Source organism: Drosophila albomicans, chromosome 2R (genome assembly GCF_009650485.2).
Source record: "Drosophila albomicans strain 15112-1751.03 chromosome 2R, ASM965048v2, whole genome shotgun sequence".
Taxonomy (NCBI): Eukaryota; Metazoa; Arthropoda; class Insecta; order Diptera; family Drosophilidae; genus Drosophila; species Drosophila albomicans.
The window spans coordinates 5884562-5903221 of record NC_047631.2 but is presented as its reverse complement, the minus strand read 5'-3'; the positions used below and the strand labels follow the sequence as shown (position 1 = coordinate 5903221).

At 40.8% G+C, this 18660-nt stretch overlaps 2 protein-coding genes and 3 non-coding genes across 6 annotated transcripts; 4 read left to right on the top strand and 1 right to left on the bottom strand.

Moving 5' to 3' along the window:
* Positions 1 to 920: 920 nt before the first annotated feature.
* On the bottom strand, positions 921 to 2212 carry LOC117575659 (uncharacterized). 2 transcript variants are annotated; one of them, XM_052007804.1, is made up of 6 exons: positions 2059 to 2212; positions 1942 to 1999; positions 1815 to 1885; positions 1601 to 1759; positions 1468 to 1546; positions 921 to 1344 (listed from the first exon to the last, which is right to left on the bottom strand). In XM_052007804.1, the coding sequence occupies exons 1-6, from the start codon at positions 2119 to 2121 to the stop codon at positions 1247 to 1249; spliced, it is 528 nt and encodes a 175-aa protein (XP_051863764.1). In that variant the 5' UTR covers positions 2122 to 2212; the 3' UTR covers positions 921 to 1246. The 2 variants fall into 2 exon arrangements, with proteins under 2 accessions (XP_051863764.1, XP_034115838.1); XM_034259947.2 differs by having other exon boundaries at positions 921 to 1158.
* A 6555-nt stretch (positions 2213 to 8767) lies between these two features.
* Positions 8768 to 11087, top strand: LOC117574725 (uncharacterized). Its single transcript, XM_034258655.2, has 4 exons — positions 8768 to 9073; positions 9136 to 9530; positions 9591 to 9707; positions 9774 to 11087. The coding sequence occupies exons 1-4, from the start codon at positions 8930 to 8932 to the stop codon at positions 10744 to 10746; spliced, it is 1629 nt and encodes a 542-aa protein (XP_034114546.1). The 5' UTR covers positions 8768 to 8929; the 3' UTR covers positions 10747 to 11087.
* Positions 11088 to 15602: 4515 nt separating this feature from the next.
* Positions 15603 to 15675, top strand: Trnav-cac (transfer RNA valine (anticodon CAC)). The gene has a single exon. It is a non-coding gene; the product is annotated as a tRNA-Val (tRNA).
* A 702-nt stretch (positions 15676 to 16377) lies between these two features.
* On the top strand, positions 16378 to 16450 carry Trnav-cac (transfer RNA valine (anticodon CAC)). Its single transcript has one exon. It is a non-coding gene; the product is annotated as a tRNA-Val (tRNA).
* A 192-nt stretch (positions 16451 to 16642) lies between these two features.
* Positions 16643 to 16715, top strand: Trnaa-agc (transfer RNA alanine (anticodon AGC)). The gene has a single exon. It is a non-coding gene; the product is annotated as a tRNA-Ala (tRNA).
* The last annotated feature ends 1945 nt before the right edge of the window (positions 16716 to 18660 follow it).

Genomic DNA, 18660 nt, shown 5'->3' with positions numbered 1-18660 from the left:
CATAAAACAATGCAAAACCTATTGAGTTCATATGGTAATTTTGTGCCTAGAGGAAATGTAACATATATAGCAGGCAAAATGAAACAACCCCTTAAGGAATATCTATTATTGATTAGCGTCAACAGCCGTCTGTCCCTCTGATTGCCTTATTGTCCATCTGTGTCTATGATCTCTGCGACTATTCAATTCTTAGTCTGAAATTTTGGGTCCGATCAAATCTTGGAAGATACTTAAGAATTAATTTTATATTGCCAACAACTGATGCTGAAGTTTTTTCTTAGTTGGTTTAGTATATTTTAATTGCAATAGCATATCGATATACGAAATATATACATTAATTTGGATTATTTTGATTTTATCGAAAATAGGTATGGGGCAACTCACAGTCAAGCACACTGGACTAGCTTTCTTACTTATATTACTTAAGCATGGTATTATCGACTATTGTGTAATAATTAATAATTATAATTGAATATATTTTACTCGCAGGAACTTAAGATATTTTAAACTCTTCAGCAGACGTCCAGGAAAACTTTGACGAGAATGGTGAAGACAACATCGGTGATGGAAACATAAAAGATTTTATTTATCTAATAAACAATATAATAAAAAAATATATAATTATAATTATCACCAATATTATAAATCAAATAGCCAACTTCGCCCGCATTGCAAATAAATTGATTTGATTGGTTTTGAAATGTATTTTTATTTCACCATCGCCATATTTTTGAATAAGCTTTGAAAAAATAAAACAAAATCTCAAAAAAAAAAAAAAATTTGTTGTTTGCATTTGATTGCGTTTATTTTTGGTAATTATTGTTCAGAGAAGCCCAAGATGAAACACACATCTTTGCGTTTACATTTAAATATTTAAAAGAAAGGCAAGAAAAAATAACTACGATCGCCACACTGGAAAATTGCGAGCCACGATAATAGCAAATTTAATGACAAAAATAAAGATTATTGCACTATAAAATATGGTAAAGATCGTTGTGTACAAATTGCATCCTTCTGGGATTTAATTTACCGTTTGGACTGAGTTCAAGTCAATCAGTCAGGCCGAAGAATAGAATGCTGAATTAGAAATTATTATTCTATAAAAAATCATCTTAGGATAGTTAATTTATTTCTTTTTCTTTTTGGCACCCTCATCAGCTGTAAATATTTTTATAAATTTAAATTGAAACTTTAGTTAGTATATAGTTTGCATTTTGAACTTGACACTTCTCCCAGGTACATATCGCTACATAATAAAAGCCATGTACATAACACCAAGACTGGCTATCGCGTGAGCTGCTACTGCCTTAGTACTAACTTCACTTTTTATTGGTTTTTCTTCGCCTAGAAGATAAATGCACACGCATTAATGCGATTTTTTCAAAGATCGACAAAAATAAGAATAAGGCGCATTCGTAGAGAAGAGAAGCGTCAAATTCAATATGACACAAGAAGTGAAATACTTACTGGGTGATCCTTCGATATCGCCACATGTAGCATCCAAAACTCCTTTAGGAGTCTCATATTTTTGATTCACGACTAACATCTATAGTAAATTTAAAGGTCAGATATGTAAATTACAACCTTTCTAGATACTCACCTTGCGTGAAGGTGCTGGATAGCCCTTCCGGGTCTCGATAATTTCGCAAGGAGCTGGGCCCTTAGTATACCAAACATCATCCCGCATTACTGCCAAACGCATTATAGCAAGCAACTCGCAAGCTGCCCCAAACATCGAAATTAGAACAACTGGCCAAGCCTATTTAAAAAGAAATTACATTACTCCGGCATTCAGGATACGCAAACAAACTTACACCCCAATGATGGTTCAAAGCCTCAACTGAAAATACACAGCTTGGGGTATCCAAGAATGGTACCATTGGCTCTGTAAAATAAATGATAAGATGATTGTTTGCTCTTACAAGTGATGACAAAGCTTACCAGCTGCCGAGCTTCCAGAAACATATCGAAAGGCGCTATGTTTTTTAAAAGATTGTACCTGTGGCAAAATAAAATGTTATTTTTGTAATATTCTTGTAGAATGCAGTGCTTTATAACCTTAGAGACCGACTTAAAAAGTCTATGTTGTGGGAGCCTTAAACAAATACCTCGAAGAGCCATTCTATAAATTATCACCAAAAAAAAAAATAAATAAATACAAAAAATTTGATAAAATGTTGCAATGGTGTACTAAAATTTTGTAAAAGTCAGGGGACTTTCAGCCTAGCCTTTGAAATATGAAATATTTGTATTATGGCATGCTATGGCTGGAGACCTAAAGTTATTATTCTGGTTCAGTAACACTGAAAATAAATTATTTTGAGATTGACATATTTTCAGTAAAATAAGCAGTACGATACCAAGTGTTGACTATTATAATCGCTTGTTGCGATATGCATATAAGAAGTAAGTATTTTTTTCATTAAATAGTGCGCAATTAATAATATTATTACGATGATTCAAAAGAAAATTCAAAAAGGACTATTAAATGGTAAGCAAAAAGGCTTGTAAAAATGACTAAGCACAATTTTTTCTCTATAGTAGGTAATTAAAAATAATCGATCTATCCTATCACAGCAAGGTTAGAAAGAGAAATATAATCATTAATTCTTATACACAGCGAAGACACATGTGAATTCCAAGAAATAGAAATAGAAACTATAATCACGAAAAGTATTTGCAATTCACTAAGAACAATTATTTATATACTATAAAAAAATTTAATCAAAATGCAAAATTAAACAAGTAATAAAGCTGCAGTCGATATTTCCAATAAAACTAATTGTACAAAACTAAAAGATGGCTTTATATATTGGTATATTGATATAGTACTACATTCGGAATATACTAATTATTCCAGATTCCAACTAAAACCCTATTGCAGTAGGCGTTTTTTGCAATCCAAAAATTTTTCTTAAATACCTCTACTATTTTTTTCCTAAGCGCATCCAAATTTCCAGGAGTCATAACTACTGCAGTTACCCATAGGGTAGAAGGGTATTATAACTTTGTGACGGCAGGAAATGTATGTAACAAGTAGAAAGAGGCATCTCCGACCCTATAAAGTATATATATTCTTGATCAGCGTCAACAGCCGAGACGATCTAGCCATGTTCGGCACTTTATCATGCTCCTAAAATTAGAGTTATGTCAATTTCAATCCAATGAGTGTCTATCTGATGTATTCGATATTGGTCAGTTTATGTGCTATAAGAGACTTCACAGTATTAAAGTATGTGAGAAAAATGAGCGTGATATTATCAATCGACAATAGAGCATGAAAAAATATTTTAAACGAGTGAGAAAGCTACAGTCGAGTTATCTCGACTGTGAGATACCCGCTACCCATTTTGAATAAAAGCAAAATATTGCGGTATTATTTTTAAAATATACCGAAAATACTACAATAGTACCACATTCAAAATATATCACAGTCGGCACAATATACCAGATTGTCGGTCAAAGCAAGTAAGCTAGGGGTCTTAGTAAGTGGGCGTTTTTGCCCATACAAAAGTATTTCTTTAATAACTTCGACAATTTTTATCTGATCGCAACCAAATCGGGAATTACATCTACTATAGTAATTATTGTATAAAACAAAATTCGCAGTTCTAGCTTTAAAATTTCGCTTGTTATTCGATTTATTCGCGCCGACGCCAATAAATCGCAGCGCCAGCGAATTAATCGCGCCGGCAGCGAATTAATCGCGATTAATCGCTGCCATTAATCGCGATTAATTCGCTAGCGATAGCGGACATAGCGGACATGGCGGACATAGCGGACATGGCGGACATAGCGGACATGGCGGACATAGCGGACATAGCGGACATAGCGGACATGGCGGACATGGAGGACATAGCGGACATGGCGGACATAGCGGACATGGAGGACATAGCGGACATGGCGGACATGGCGGACATGGCGGACATGGCGGACATGGCGGACATAGCGGACATGGCGGACATGGCGGACATGGCGGACATGGCGGACATGGCGGACATAGCGGACATGACGGACATGGCGGACATGGCGGACATGGCGGACATAGCGGACATGACGGACATGGCGGACATAGCGGACATGACGGACATGGCGGACATAGCGGACATAGCGGACATGGCGGACATGGCGGACATAGCGGACATGGCGGACATGGCGGACATAGCGGACATGGCGGACATAGCGGACATGACGGACATAGCGGACATGGCGGACATAGCGGACATAGCCGACATGGCGGACATGGCGGACATAGCGGACATAGCGGACATGGCGGACATAGCGGACATGGCGGACATAGCGGACATGGCGGACATAGCGGACATGGCGGACATGGCGGACATAGCGGACATGGCGGACATGGCGGACATAGCGGACATAGCGGACATGGCGGACATGGCGGACATGGAGGACATGACGGACATGGCGGACATAGCGGACATGACGGACATGGCGGACATGACGGACATGGCGGACATAGCGGACATAGCGGACATGGCGGACATAGCGGACATGGAGGACATGGCGGACATAGCGGACATGGCGGACATAGCGGACATGACGGACATGGCGGACATGACGGACATGGCGGACATGACGGACATGGCGGACATAGCGGACATAGCGGACATAGCGGACATGGCGGACATAGCGGACATGGCGGACATAGCGGACATGGCGGACATGGCGGACATAGCGGACATGACGGACATGGCGGACATGACGGACATGGCGGACATGGCGGACATAGCGGACATGACGGACATGGCGGACATAGCGGACATAGCGGACATGGCGGACATGGCGGACATGGCGGACATAGCGGACATAGCGGACATGGCGGACATAGCGGACATGGAGGACATAGCGGACATGGCGGACATGGCGGACATGGCGGACATAGCGGACATAGCGGACATGGCGGACATGGCGGACATAGCGGACATGGCGGACATAGCGGACATGGCGGACATAGCGGACATGGCGGACATGGCGGACATAGCGGACATAGCGGACGTAGCGGACATGGAGGACATAGCGGATATAGCGGACATGGCGGACATGGCGGACATAGCGGACATGACGGACATGGCGGACATAGCGGACATGGCGGACATGGCGGACATAGCGGACATAGCGGACATGGCGGACATAGCGGACATGGCGGACATGGCGGACATGGCGGACAGAGCGGACATAGCGGACAGACCAGACTGACTGACAAAAATTACAAATGTTGAGATCTTAGATGACCACACATTTTGTTGATCTTGGTCGATAGAGTTCGTCCTTGCGATCCTATGTGTGCTTTGGAAATTCGGAAGGATATGCCCGAGATATTGCTTGTTTTCGAAAAAACGCCCTTGCTGCACTTTCAAAGTATGAAGAACAATTTTCAACTTTGGAAAGGATTTCGAAAATGAAATTAGCATAAGTGAGCAATAACTTCAACTGTATGTTGTAGTGTTATCAATTCTTAATCCGTCAATAGTTGTCTTTTTCTGCATTTTTCCGTACAATTGGCGCAATTCCCATTTTTTTCAGATAACCTCACGTTTTCCAACACCGATTTGTGCTGCTCTGTATGAAATAGAGAGAAGGACCGTCTGAAGCAATGTTTTGTGAATAACTTCCATGTTTTTGATCCTAGCACATCCGGGCTTGGATTTATATTGTGTCTACCAAGAATGAGGTTTTCTTCTCTAAAATTGCTCAAAAAATACAAATTTTTCAAAATTTTGAAGGCGGAAGGGACGGAGAAAAATTTGAATGGGCGTGCCGAATTCTGAAACGTAAATACATATTGGAGTAAAAATTTTATAATATCAACTCCACAGGTGCCCGCAATATTAAATTTTTTCAGATTTTTGTGGGCGTTAGAGGTGTTGCCACGCCTACTTTTCTATGTTACATTTCTTGGGAATATAGTAAAATAATACCAAAAACAGTAAAAAATCTTTTATGGTTTACTCGTAATATTAATTGCCAGCTAAAATAGAAAATTTGAATTTGATATTTTTGCAAGACAGACAAGACATAGCGGACACAGCGGACAGAGCGGACATAGCGGACATGGCGGATATAGCGGACATGGCGGACATAGCGGACATGGCGGACATAGCGGACATGGCGGACATAGCGGACATGGCGGACATAGCGGACATGGCGGACATAGCGGATATGGCGGACATAGCGGACATGGCGGACATAGCGGACATAGCGGCCATAGCGGACATAGCGGACATGGCGGACATAGCGGACATGGCGGACATAGCGGACATGGCGGACATAGCTGACATGGCGGACATAGCGGACATGGCGGACATAGCGGACATAGCGGACATGGCGGACATGGCGGACATAGCGGACATGGCGGACATAGCGGACATGGCGGACATAGCGGACATGGCGGACATGGCGGACATAGCGGACATGGCGGACATAGCGGACATAGCGGACATGGCGGACATAGCGGACATGGCGGACATGGCGGACATAGCGGACATAGCGGACATGGCGGACATAGCGGACATGGCGGACATAGCGGACATGGCGGACATAGCGGACATGGCGGACATAGCGGACATGGCGGACATAGCGGACATGGCGGACATAGCGGACATGGCGGACATAGCGGACATAGCGGACATGGCGGACATAGCGGACATAGCGGACATGGCGGACATAGCGGACATGGCGGATATGGCGGACATAGCGGAAATGGCGGACATGGCGGACATAGCGGACATGGCGAACATAGCGGACATGGCGGACATAGCGGATATAGCGGACATAGCGGACTGACTGACGAAAATTACAAATGTTGAGATCTTAGATGACCCCACATTTTGTTGATCTTGGTCGATAGAGTTCGTCCTTGCGATCCTATGTGCACGGTTGCCACTTACATTTTTTATGCGTTGGTACATTGGATAACTTTTTTACATTTTGGTACATTTTTAATATGCCTGTTTTAGTATTTAAATTTTTCATAAAATTTTATGTTCCCATATATTATTTTAACAAATGGCTCTGTTCCACCAGACACTAATTTTGTATCAGTTAGAAATTGAACCATGACTAACACTGGTAAATATCGCATACAGTCGATTTGCGATGACAATTGAGAGGATAATTGAGAAAATATATATGCGCCAATGTAAGTACCACTACGTAGACAGTTATTTCGTGTGGTATATTTTTGCTACAATTGGTAAATTGGTAAATCACAATTTGTGAAATACAAAAAATCTTTCGTGAAAAATGTTTGGTACATTTTTTCCAAAATTTTGGTACAACAAATTTTTTTGGAATGGCAACCGTGGCTTCATCCCATACAAAATTTTTGTATCATTAAAAACTGAATTATGGGATGAAGCATCCACGGTTGCCATTCCAAAAAAATGTTGTGTACCAAAATTTTGAAAAAATGCACCAATTTTTGCAAAAATGTACCACATTTTTTTCGGTATTTTTTAATACTATATTTTGTTAACGTTTTTTTTTTAATTATCTTTTATTATTTCATATTTCATTTTTTTAGTATAGTATTTACTATAAAAAAGAAAACAAAAACAGAACTTTCACTTAAATAATCATAAATCAAATTTAAAAATATCTTAGTTAATTGTTAAAAATGAACAGTCTTTTGTAGACCAAACATAGTGAAGGTCTTTACAATCAATCAATTCCTTGCAATACATTATGTTATTTAGTGTCTTAAATTCAAATTTATTTGGCAATTTAGTTTTCATTACCGAAATTTTTAAAAACTTTTGCTCTGCAGCACCAGAGTAGTGTGGCAACGAAATCAAGTTGTTTATGAATTATATAAAGCTCCTGAATAGCGGTTCGTCAACACCGTTTTGTTTCTTTCAATGTCTGTCCAAAATTTACGTATATCTTTTTTCCCTGATTTAAAGAAAGTCGGAGTTGGTTCCATTGGGATATTATATCATTAGGATTACCATTGTATAAATTTTGAAAGGTTTTCATTAGAAAGCAAGTTAGAAGGCAAGTTCTTCTTCACTTAGAAATTTGGCTGAATCACAAAATGTGATTCACAATATATAACTGTTTACGTAGTGATGGACATTACATTGGCGCATACATATTTTCTCAATTAACACTGTATGCGGTACTTTCCAGTGCTAGTCATGGTTAAATTTCTAACTGATACAAAATTTATATCTGGTGGAACAGAGCCATACTAGACCAGGCATATTGAAAATGTACCAATATGAAAAAAGTGATCCAATGTACCAACGCATTAAAAATGTACCAGTTTTGGTACATTTGTACCAAGAGTGGCAACCGTGGAAGCATCTATGTATTGTATGGTTAGTGGTTGTACTGCAAGGTGGCGCCATAAAAGTGTGGCGTCGTATAATGATACTACCCAACGTTCAAACTGCTTGAAGAACAACTTGTGTGAACTGCTTGTAAAAACATTTTGTATGAACTTCTTGCGAGTACTGCTTGTACACACTGCTTCTTAACACTGCTTTAGGGATGTGGCAGGAACCGTTAAATTCGGATAATTTACTGTTGTAAAACTTTTATTATTTTATTCCTTTTAATTAGGGCTAGCTAAGCAAGTCCCTATATAGTATAGATTATTGTGTTAAGAAATTTAAGTCAAGGCTATAATATCATTCAATTATCGCGTCTTGCTATCAGCTGGCCAATCTAGTATAACTTTAGGTTGGACTTATCGGTATTGTTGCTTATCTATAAAGCTTTTAGCACGGCAGTCTGATAGGTGACGTTTGCTAACCGTTTGGAAGGGTACCGGTTAACTGAAACTGATAAATGCCCAGAACTGGCTATTGCCGAGGTGCTGGCCACGCATCAATCGGCAGTTGCTGAACAACTTGCGCTACGCTCGCTTGGATTCGTACAAATCGCCGTGCTCTTATCAGTTGCCAACATGGAAGGCGGACCCACAACACAATTCGATAAATATACAAAAATATGGAGTGGACCAAGGCCGGCGCACTTCTTTGACGCCGACTGTTCCATTGGCAAAATTCTGTTTGCCTTTATGCGCAATCATCCAGCCAGTCTATGTCAGGTCCGAATTGGACTATCATACTTTTCGAATTATCGACTATTGATACTCCTTTCCAATTGCAGATTTCCGACACAGAGGGAACAGCACTGACCAATGGCGAGGCAATCAGCTTTGCCATACGGATTGCACAGCATCTGAAGGCCCTGGGTCTGAGGGCAGACGATGTCGTTGGTATAGCTGGCACTAATACCACATACTTAATGCCCGTTGTGCTGGGCTGCCTCCTCAATGGCACGCCATTTCATGCTGTTAGTCCCTGGCACGACGAAGCCACATTTAAGCATTTGTTTTGCATAACTCGCCCCAGGCTTATCTTTTGTGACGGCTTGGTCTATGAGAGACTCGGGGTTGTGGCCAAAATGCTTAAGGCTCCGGTGTATACGCTCAAGGACCATCGCCTGCAGCTGCCGCGCATTGAGGATCTCTTGGAACCTACCAAAAGTGAGCTCAACTATGTGTAAGTAATTGAAATTGTTGCCCTGACTATCCGATACAACAACAACTTACATATATGCAGACCTGAATCGCTGTTGCTGGGCGGTGATCAAACTGTGGCCATACTTTGCACATCCGGTACTACGGGTCTCCCTAAGGCAGTCTGCATATCGAACTCCGCCTGCCTCTTTGATTTCGGGTAAGTAGAATTTATAGACTAAGTCTTGGCTCAACTAATGATGCAGTTGATCTTCCACATCCACAGCTTTGTTACCGGCCAAGATGTGTTGCTCTCATTCAGCACCATTGATTGGGCACCGGGCATGTTCAACATGCTCTATAGCTGCTGCCATGGCTCAACACGGGTCATCACCGATCGCGCCTATTCGCCGGAATATATGCTCCAGCTGATAGAGAGATATAAGGTCACGCTTCTAACCTTGGCACCTCAGCAGGTGGCATCGTTGTTAAATACGCCCACACTTAGCCAGAATAGATTGGCTAGTGTGAGATTTATAAGCATTGGTGGCGGCAATTGTTATGTAGCCAATTTACTGAAACTACAGGACTATCTACTGAATGGACAAATGTCCTATGGATATGCTTTGACTGAATGCGGAGGAGTGGCTGCAAATATGGGCGTGGCAAAGCCCTCATCGGTTGGCCGAATAGTACCAGGAGTGAAGGTGAAAATTCTCGATGATGCCGGACGTAGTTTGGGTCACGGCGAAACAGGTGAGATTCTAGTGCACAACAGCAAAGTGTGGAACGGATACTATGGCAATCCGAATGAATCGAAACACATACAGGACTACCAGGGTTGGTTCCATACCGGCGACATGGGCTACTTTGACAATGAGAATTTCTTGCACATTGTGGAACGCAAGGGGGATATGCTGCGCTTCCATGGCGCTCAATACTGTCCCCATGAGCTGGAGCAGGTCATTGCCGAGCTACCTGATGTCATCGAGGCCTGTGTCTTTGGTCTCTGGAACGAAGTGGACGGTGATCCAGCGGCTGCTGCTGTTGTCAAGGTACCCGGCAGTCGGCTAAGTGAAATGGATATTGTCGAGTATGTGGCGAAGCGTCTGGTTGTCACCCACAAGCAGCTCCATTGTGGCGTCTTCTTTCTCTCCGAGCTACCCAAAACGGGCAGCGGAAAAGTCCTGCGTCAACAGGCACGTGATCAGGCGTTGGGCAAAAAGTGGTCGGACTATCGCAATGGACACGGGCACTAGCGATTGCTATTTAGACTTAACTAATGGTAGACATTTAGATATTTAGGTGACTCACACATTCCTGAATTCACAAACTGATTGAATGGTTGTTATTGTTGTTGGTGTCGACGAAACGAAGCGAATCGAATAGCGCCCAAAAGTTGTTTTAGATAGTCGAAAGTATTCATTCTGGCTTTGTTTTTCGCATTATCGCATGCTTATCAAAGAGAATACGATTAACAACCAGCATGTGAAGAACGACGGCAGTTTGAGGAGTTGAGCAAAGTAAACACCATAAAACAAAAAAAAAAAACTCCAATTTAAGAGACTGTGATTCGTGAGTTCTGACTCTTAGGTTGACTAAATATTTATTACAAATAATTGCTAATAAATGTATTTCTTTATTTAAAAAAACAAGAAAAACTATTTATTTGAAATTCAATTATTTTTTCGATCATTGAAAATAGAATTCTAATCTAAATAATACTACTAAATGTTATTTTGCAGAAGATAAAAAAGTTGTATTGAAAGAAGTTCAGCTATTCAATAATTTAAGAAATGAATACCTTCATCGTTTAGCAAAGTCTTGCCACATTCTCCCACAAAAGTGTTGAAGCCTCCCTCATATTGTCATCCAAATATTTCGCTTCAATTATTAGCCGCATCCCAATTGAATCATCCTTAACCTTTAGCTGGGGCGGTTGTAAAGGTCGGGGGAAAGGGGTTACATGTGATGTACACGCATTTGATTGACAGCTAAGCCAAGTTGCACTTTGTACGTGATCTTGTCAGCATTGCAATTGGATACTTTTCAGGGTTTTTGATGCCTCTCCCCATGCCGAGCCATGATTCATGGACAACGCTTGGGTGCAATGCCCAAAAATAAACTGAAGATGTTTGCTTAATACTGCTGCTGTTGTGGGCACTTAAGAGCAAAAAGCAAAGACAAATGATTGAATTTTTGAGCTGCAGCACGATTGCAAGCATCGTTTGCTTGATAATTATCTTTGGCTCCCCTTCATTTCCCTTCCTTACCCAAAGTTGATTGACAGTCAAGAGCAAAGGCATTCGATGTTGCTGTTTTCAATGTCAAGTTCAATGAAATTCGATCTTATGAAATGAATGATATATATATTTTCGGGGCATTAAGATATATTTATCGTTGATTATACCCAGATGAAGATGATCGCGGCGGCGATAATGATTGTAATGGTGATGATCATGGTATGCGGCATGTTTGCTCAGGCGTATCAAATATGCAGGAAATGCAAGGCGTAGCCAATTGCATTAGTCTCGGGAGTAAGAGCAAGATCAGCATCAACAGCAACAGCAACTGCAACATTTCAAAGCTGCCTGGCGCCAAGTTGGTTAACGCGGCTTAAGCCTGGCCTGATCTGATCTTGATCAGCGCGCGACAGCGACTCTAATTGTCATGCAAATACCAATTATCATTTGTCAGTAATAATGTGTCCATGGGTAATTAAATATCATACCTACGCTATATTTTTTTCATGAATGATCGCAAAATCGTAGATCTTATTTCCCATAAAAGATATTAAATCTGAGATCACATCGCAGATCGCAAATCGTAGATCTATCGTAGATCTGTACTGAAAGTGAATTGATTAGTTCATTAGCAACTGTCGACCAGCTTGTCAGCTGTACACTCGTTATTAATTGCCCAGAAAATGCTTTTCGTTATATAAAGAAAAATGTTGTTATCGCTATTTACGAATACTTAAGACTTATTTATGCCAGCCAGAGTTGCCTGTTCGCAGTTTGAAGGATTGTTTAATTAGTTTCAACATTTGCATATGTCAAAGCAGTACTCACAGACCCCCCGCCTAGCAATCTTCTGTCTAACTCTTTCTCTGGTTGCACTCAAAGCCACTTAACACAGCTGCCAGACTAAACCTAAACCATGCACAGGAAAAATCCTATTAAGTCATCTAATGCAGCGTCTCATTATAGAAAGTGCAGTCCAGATAGAACAAAGAAGAGATCATGAGCATACTGACTTTAGGATATCCTATTTTTTTTTAATTTTAGCTACAAGTTTCTAGCGTCACTTTTAAAATTGTTTTAACTAATAATGTCAAATATTTACAACAAAATCTTCCGCAATGTGTCTGCTCCACATTTTTCCATGTAACTCTGCTTGTTGGCCTAATTATTTATGCGTATTTCATTTTGAAGAGTTGCTTAAAAGCTTTGGAAAATTGTCTTAATGGCATGTGTTACAATTCAAAATTAAAAAGAGAAAAATAATGATAAATAATTTTGTAAAGAGAAATGAGAGATGTAATTAGGCGTAGGTGAAGTAATGAGAATAGTTAATTAAATGTAAGCCAATATACCCGACTATACTCTGTAACAACTCTTGACATATTGCCATCGACATGGGAACAGCGTTAAAACGCCGAGAGCACAATTTATGGCGCTTAAATTGCAGTCATGCGCATGAGCGGCAACGGCTAACAAGATCAACGTCTGGGCACCCCCTCCCCACCCGCTCGCCATGCAGCACCCCATCCATTCCACATCCCCTTCGGTGCATATAAAATGTATCATATGCGAGTGCGACTAATGCGACTGCGGCTTTAGGCGGATGTTTGGTGTCAAAACATGCGCAGTTTTCCCTGGAATTTCAGCTGGAGTTAGGCAGTTCGGTCAGGGATCCTTCAGCCTGCTCCAATGGGGTTGGAGATGGAGATGGAGATGGGTATAAATGTGGGTCTGGGTATTGGTATCGATACGAGTTGGTTTAATTTATGTTAGCGACGTGTTTCCCACTCAATCGATCGTGTGCCAGCCTATAAAAATAGAGTCGAAAACTCGTTGCTCGGGCTGCCGTTGTTGTTTGCTGCTTGCCTTTATCAATTTGTGTTCATTTCTAAGCACGAATCGACTAGCATAGATCATAAAATACTACCCCCGGCCATGGTCAATGCCAAGGAGGCAACAAGAGCAGCAACTAAAAAATTTACATAATTACTCGCAACCGCTGGCGGTGCTTTTATGCGCGCCGAACGAACGTGTCAAAATGAAAAGTGTTGCATGATTAGCGCGTAAATAACGCGGCCAGAGCATAAATCTCGCCAGTGAGCGGAGACTCGGGACTCGGGACTCTGGACTCGGGACTCCATCCACCCCAACGTTGCGACGCCACGGCTTGTGGCAAGATAATCAAATAAATGTAGCGATTAATAAAGATGAAGATGCACCAGAGCGACACCGACAGAGAGAAACAGAAAGAAAGATGCAATCAAGATCGATTGAACCGCTGATGGGCTGCAACACAGGGACAGCAACAGCAACAGCCACAGTGATAGCGACTGGATGTAGTGGCTCATCTCGGGCCAGCTGTTTTGGTTTGACTGGCGCCTGCAGCGAGCGACGAAGCGATAGCGCGAATTTTCACTGAGGACGCCGCCCGTTGTGGGAGGTGTGAAATATAGAGAGAGGCAACTGGAGTGAACTTGCAACAGCAGCGTTAACGTTGGCAACATGTTGCTGCCTGCTATATGTTGCCTGTTGCCTGCGACATGGATGTGTATAGCCAACGGGCCAACATGACACATTGCTGTAGCATAACTTGGTCAATACTAAGCGACAACAGCAACAACAACTGTGGACAAGTGATATGCGGATGCCTCGTGGCCAAGATGGAACCGGCTAACTTGTTGCCCCTATCGCAGATTGTGCGATAGACACAATTCTTAACACGTCGCCCCCAGGCCCACAGACATTAAAAAGAAGAAAAACAACGAAGAAAAACAAAACAGTGAGAAGAAAATACTTGTTAAGAGCAAAATGTTGTTAGCCAAGCCTGGCAATCACTTGACTCTTTTGAAGTATTTTGGCGGTTTCATATTACCGTTGCACGTTGTAGTTTCAGCCAGCAGCCGGGTCAAGGTCTAGCCAACTTTCATTGAGACCGTCGTCCTGCCCCTTCTTGCTGCATCTTCTGCCGCATGCGACACACATAACATAAATTAGTTTTCCGTGTTCCCTTGTCAGTTGTATCGCCAGTCCAAGCCTGTTGCGGGTGTCCACTTCCACTTTAGAACTGGCAATACGAATGCCAATTGATTGCACTTATCAGCTGCCGCCTGCTCACGCAATTTGCAATCAATTTTGGCAAGAAGTCGACTAATTACCCTCCACATTTACAACAATTGCTTCACCGACCTTTCATTCTCTTCTCTCAAAGTACCGAAACTGGTCGTGAATTGCCACTGAAACTGGTCGTGATAAGACATTGTAAAAGCTAATGAACCAGTGGCAATAGCAAAACCAAATTATCCGATACAATTCGAAATACCTTATCTTCGTATCAGCTTTTACTTTTACTTAAAAGTTCAAGTTATCGCAGCAAATGACCATTGACCAATATCTGTAATTCTATATTTAATACTTGAATTCTCAGCTGTATGTGTATTGAAATTCCCGCATTTGTGGTTTCTATTCCTTCATTGAACAACAAATGTAATATTGTTGCATTCATAGCAATATGCACCACATGCGTGCCATTTTACTAGTTCAAGTTCAAAGACCTCTCAAACAAGAGCAAGAAGAACGAATGCTCTTAGCTGGCACCGTCATCGACACCGCCTGCATGCCTTTGCCAGCCTCGCTGTCTATTTGGCTGTCTGGTTGTCTGCCTAACACAAACACTTTTACTCGCTTATCGCAATGCCCATAAATAAAGCTCACGTCTATTAACGTTGTCATTAATTTTCCTATTTGGGAAATATGCAAATTAAACACTGATTAATTGCAGCCAAGAAAAAGTGAATCGTTTTCGATATCTACAAGCATGTATGCAAAGTTGCGGCAGGTTACGACTTGAATTTTATGCCACTCGATCGTCAGGCGTTTCCGTAGTGTAGCGGTTATCACGTGTGCTTCACACGCACAAGGTCCCCGGTTCGAACCCGGGCGGGAACAAGTTACATATTTTTTATTTTTATTTTTGCTTTGCACGCTACATATGTTTTTTGTTGTTGTTGTTGTAGAAGTAATGCAAGGGCTACATACATGTTTACACATGTAAATATTTTGCATGCCTAATAATCAAGTTCAAGCGTGAGGCCAGTTTCACGCAAGCTCAATGATGCAGATTCATCATCATGAATTGGCACTAACACTCTTACATAGTGAGGCATGTACACTTTATTTGCTTTTAATGAGTCTTGTTATGCGTTCATTAAGGTGTGTTATATTTATAAACATTCAACCATCGGCACGCACCGATATCAACTGTTTAACGACCCGACAATGTCAGCCACTGCATTATTCCCTCCAGTCCTGACATTTTTATGATTCTCATTTATTGACCCTTGCATGTCTTTTATTGTACTTTAGTGCAGCGCTCTCTAGACGTATGCCACCCATAAAGGAAGCAAAATATTGAATACAATCCATAAGAATTGTAGAATGTAGGAAGACATTAAATTTTCATGTTTTGTTGACAGATGCAACATTGAAAATAGCAAAACATGGAAGGGCAACTTTTATGTTTGTAAAATTAACAAACTAACAGTAAAAACAAATTTGATAGTTTTGTGTGAAAGTCTTTCAACATTTGCTTTCCCTTAGAGCCAATGGTAGTTTTGTTGTTGATGTTATTTTCTTCGTCCTTGCTTATAAGTTTCCGTAGTGTAGTGGTTATCACGTGTGCTTCACACGCACAAGGTCCCCGGTTCGAACCCGGGCGGGAACATTCCTTTTGCTAAATTTATGTAAATGTAAATAATGAAAAATGCTTTGACGTAGTAACTTTTTTATTTCTGATTACACACACTTTCAAATTTCTAGTCTCAAAAAGCTTTTATGTGAAAAGCTCTTTGAACGTTTTTTCCAGCATATAGTGCGAAATACCTTAACTTATAGCTCAGCGCAACTTCGTTCACATGGGGATGTAGCTCAGATGGTAGAGCGCTCGCTTAGCATGTGAGAGGTACGGGGATCGATGCCCCGCATCTCCAGATGGTTGATTAACTTTTTTGATTCGCTTTTTTAATTTTATTTTGATTAAATTATTAATAACTTTTAACTGTAAGAATATTTTGATTTACTGGCCCTCTATAAATTATTCAGTATGAATGTAAGTTATGCTGGTCAAATAGTAACTCTACTTTGCAGCAAGTTTCCCACGACTTCTGTGCAAAACCACTATGCGTCTGCATGTGGCTGTGTGTTCATATATCCAAGCAGGAAGAATAAATAGAGCTGAGTAGAAGTTGCAGCAGCTAATCCAATTAAGCATATTAATCATATTCATGTAATGCCAACGGAAACCATCGCGAGAAGGGTGGCAAATTTCTGACATTTCCGTCATGTTGCGTTTACTTGGCGTTCTTTGAAAACCGTCATCATAGAGTTTAATATTAGTGCGCTATAATGAAGTAAATATAATCTTATAATGTTAGGTTATGTTATTGTACACGAGGATTAATCGAATAGATACTATTTATTTTGTATAAGACTGTTTGCAGTAATAGGTGAACATAGAAATGAGTTATGTAGATCAGTTAATCAGTTTTCTGTGTATATAGTATGTAAGCTGCTCGTATCTAATCTTAGGTTACGCGAATATATAATTGCCATTGGCGTTGGCTTTGACAATGCCATTTACCGAACTGCAGCAGACCAGCTGCTTTTGGGGGTGTTTACGCTACTAGAACTGATTGTTTGTGTTTTTGAGTCGGAACGGTGTATTCTCCATACGTCACGTAGACAGTCAAAATGCCCATGCATATGGAAATCAAATGTCATTCTTAAATGACTAAAAATATATATTGGCGAAATGAAGATTAAAATGGAGGAATTGAAATCATAAATAAAAATCTCGATTGCAGACGTTGACTAAATTGTATGAGAATTGCTTAATTTTTGAAGAATTGAGATTGCTCTAAACGAACTAACATAAATATTTACTTTTCAAAAAAAATATTGCATATCTAAATAGCTATGCATATTTCCGTCTCACAAACAATACACAAAAAGAAATCGTTCAACATTAACATAGAAAAGGGTTTCCGATATGGAAGTCCGCATAAGTTCCACTTCAAATAAAATCGTTCAACGATTGGTCTTTACCCTGGCAGTTATCTAATCAAAAGGTCGACACGCAACTCGGTCTAAATGTGATTTTAACCGTTACGAATCAGATCTGCCGATCTACCATAACAAATATTTTCCAACACACGCACAAAAATCCAACGAGCTTCTTCTTCTCGGGGAATATTCCAATTAGAAATTATGGCAACGAACGCCTAATATCAGCTGACGCGATTGCCGCAAAAGTGAAAGGTAAACAAAAACAAAAACAACAACAACAAGAAACACGACGGCAATACGATGATGGCAGCCAGCGATTCTCTTTTGGGCTTCCACTTGCTTCTAATCAGCCCGGCCGACGCAATTAAAAGCTGACAGCTCTGATATCAACGCAATGCGTTCAAAAAGAGGAGACACAATGAGCGTGATCGACAGAAGAGAGCTGCAGACAGGGTGTGGGAGAGAGAGCAAGTGCCGTCATAATGATCATAAGATTCGCTGATAAGTTTCGCAAAAATTTCAGGCCAACAAGTGAGGCAGACGGGAAGTGCGCGTGCCGAGCAATGAGAATTGGGACGTCATCGCACTCAGAGCTTTATTTTCAATGCTTTATGCTGATTTGTTTGTTTCTCTATACCCTAGCTTGTTATGGAAAAGAGGTATTATAAAATGCCGTAAGTATATAACATAATAATGAAGAGAGTACCTTTTATGAACATTTATTTATGTTATATGTATGTGTAGATTCTTCAGAATTATCTTTGCGGCCCTAAAGTTTCCACTTCTCAGTGCAGGGTATTGGGTAACTTGCGATTCATTGAGATCGAGCGAGCCTCTCCATCGAAAGCTGAATTCAATTGCTTGTTTGTT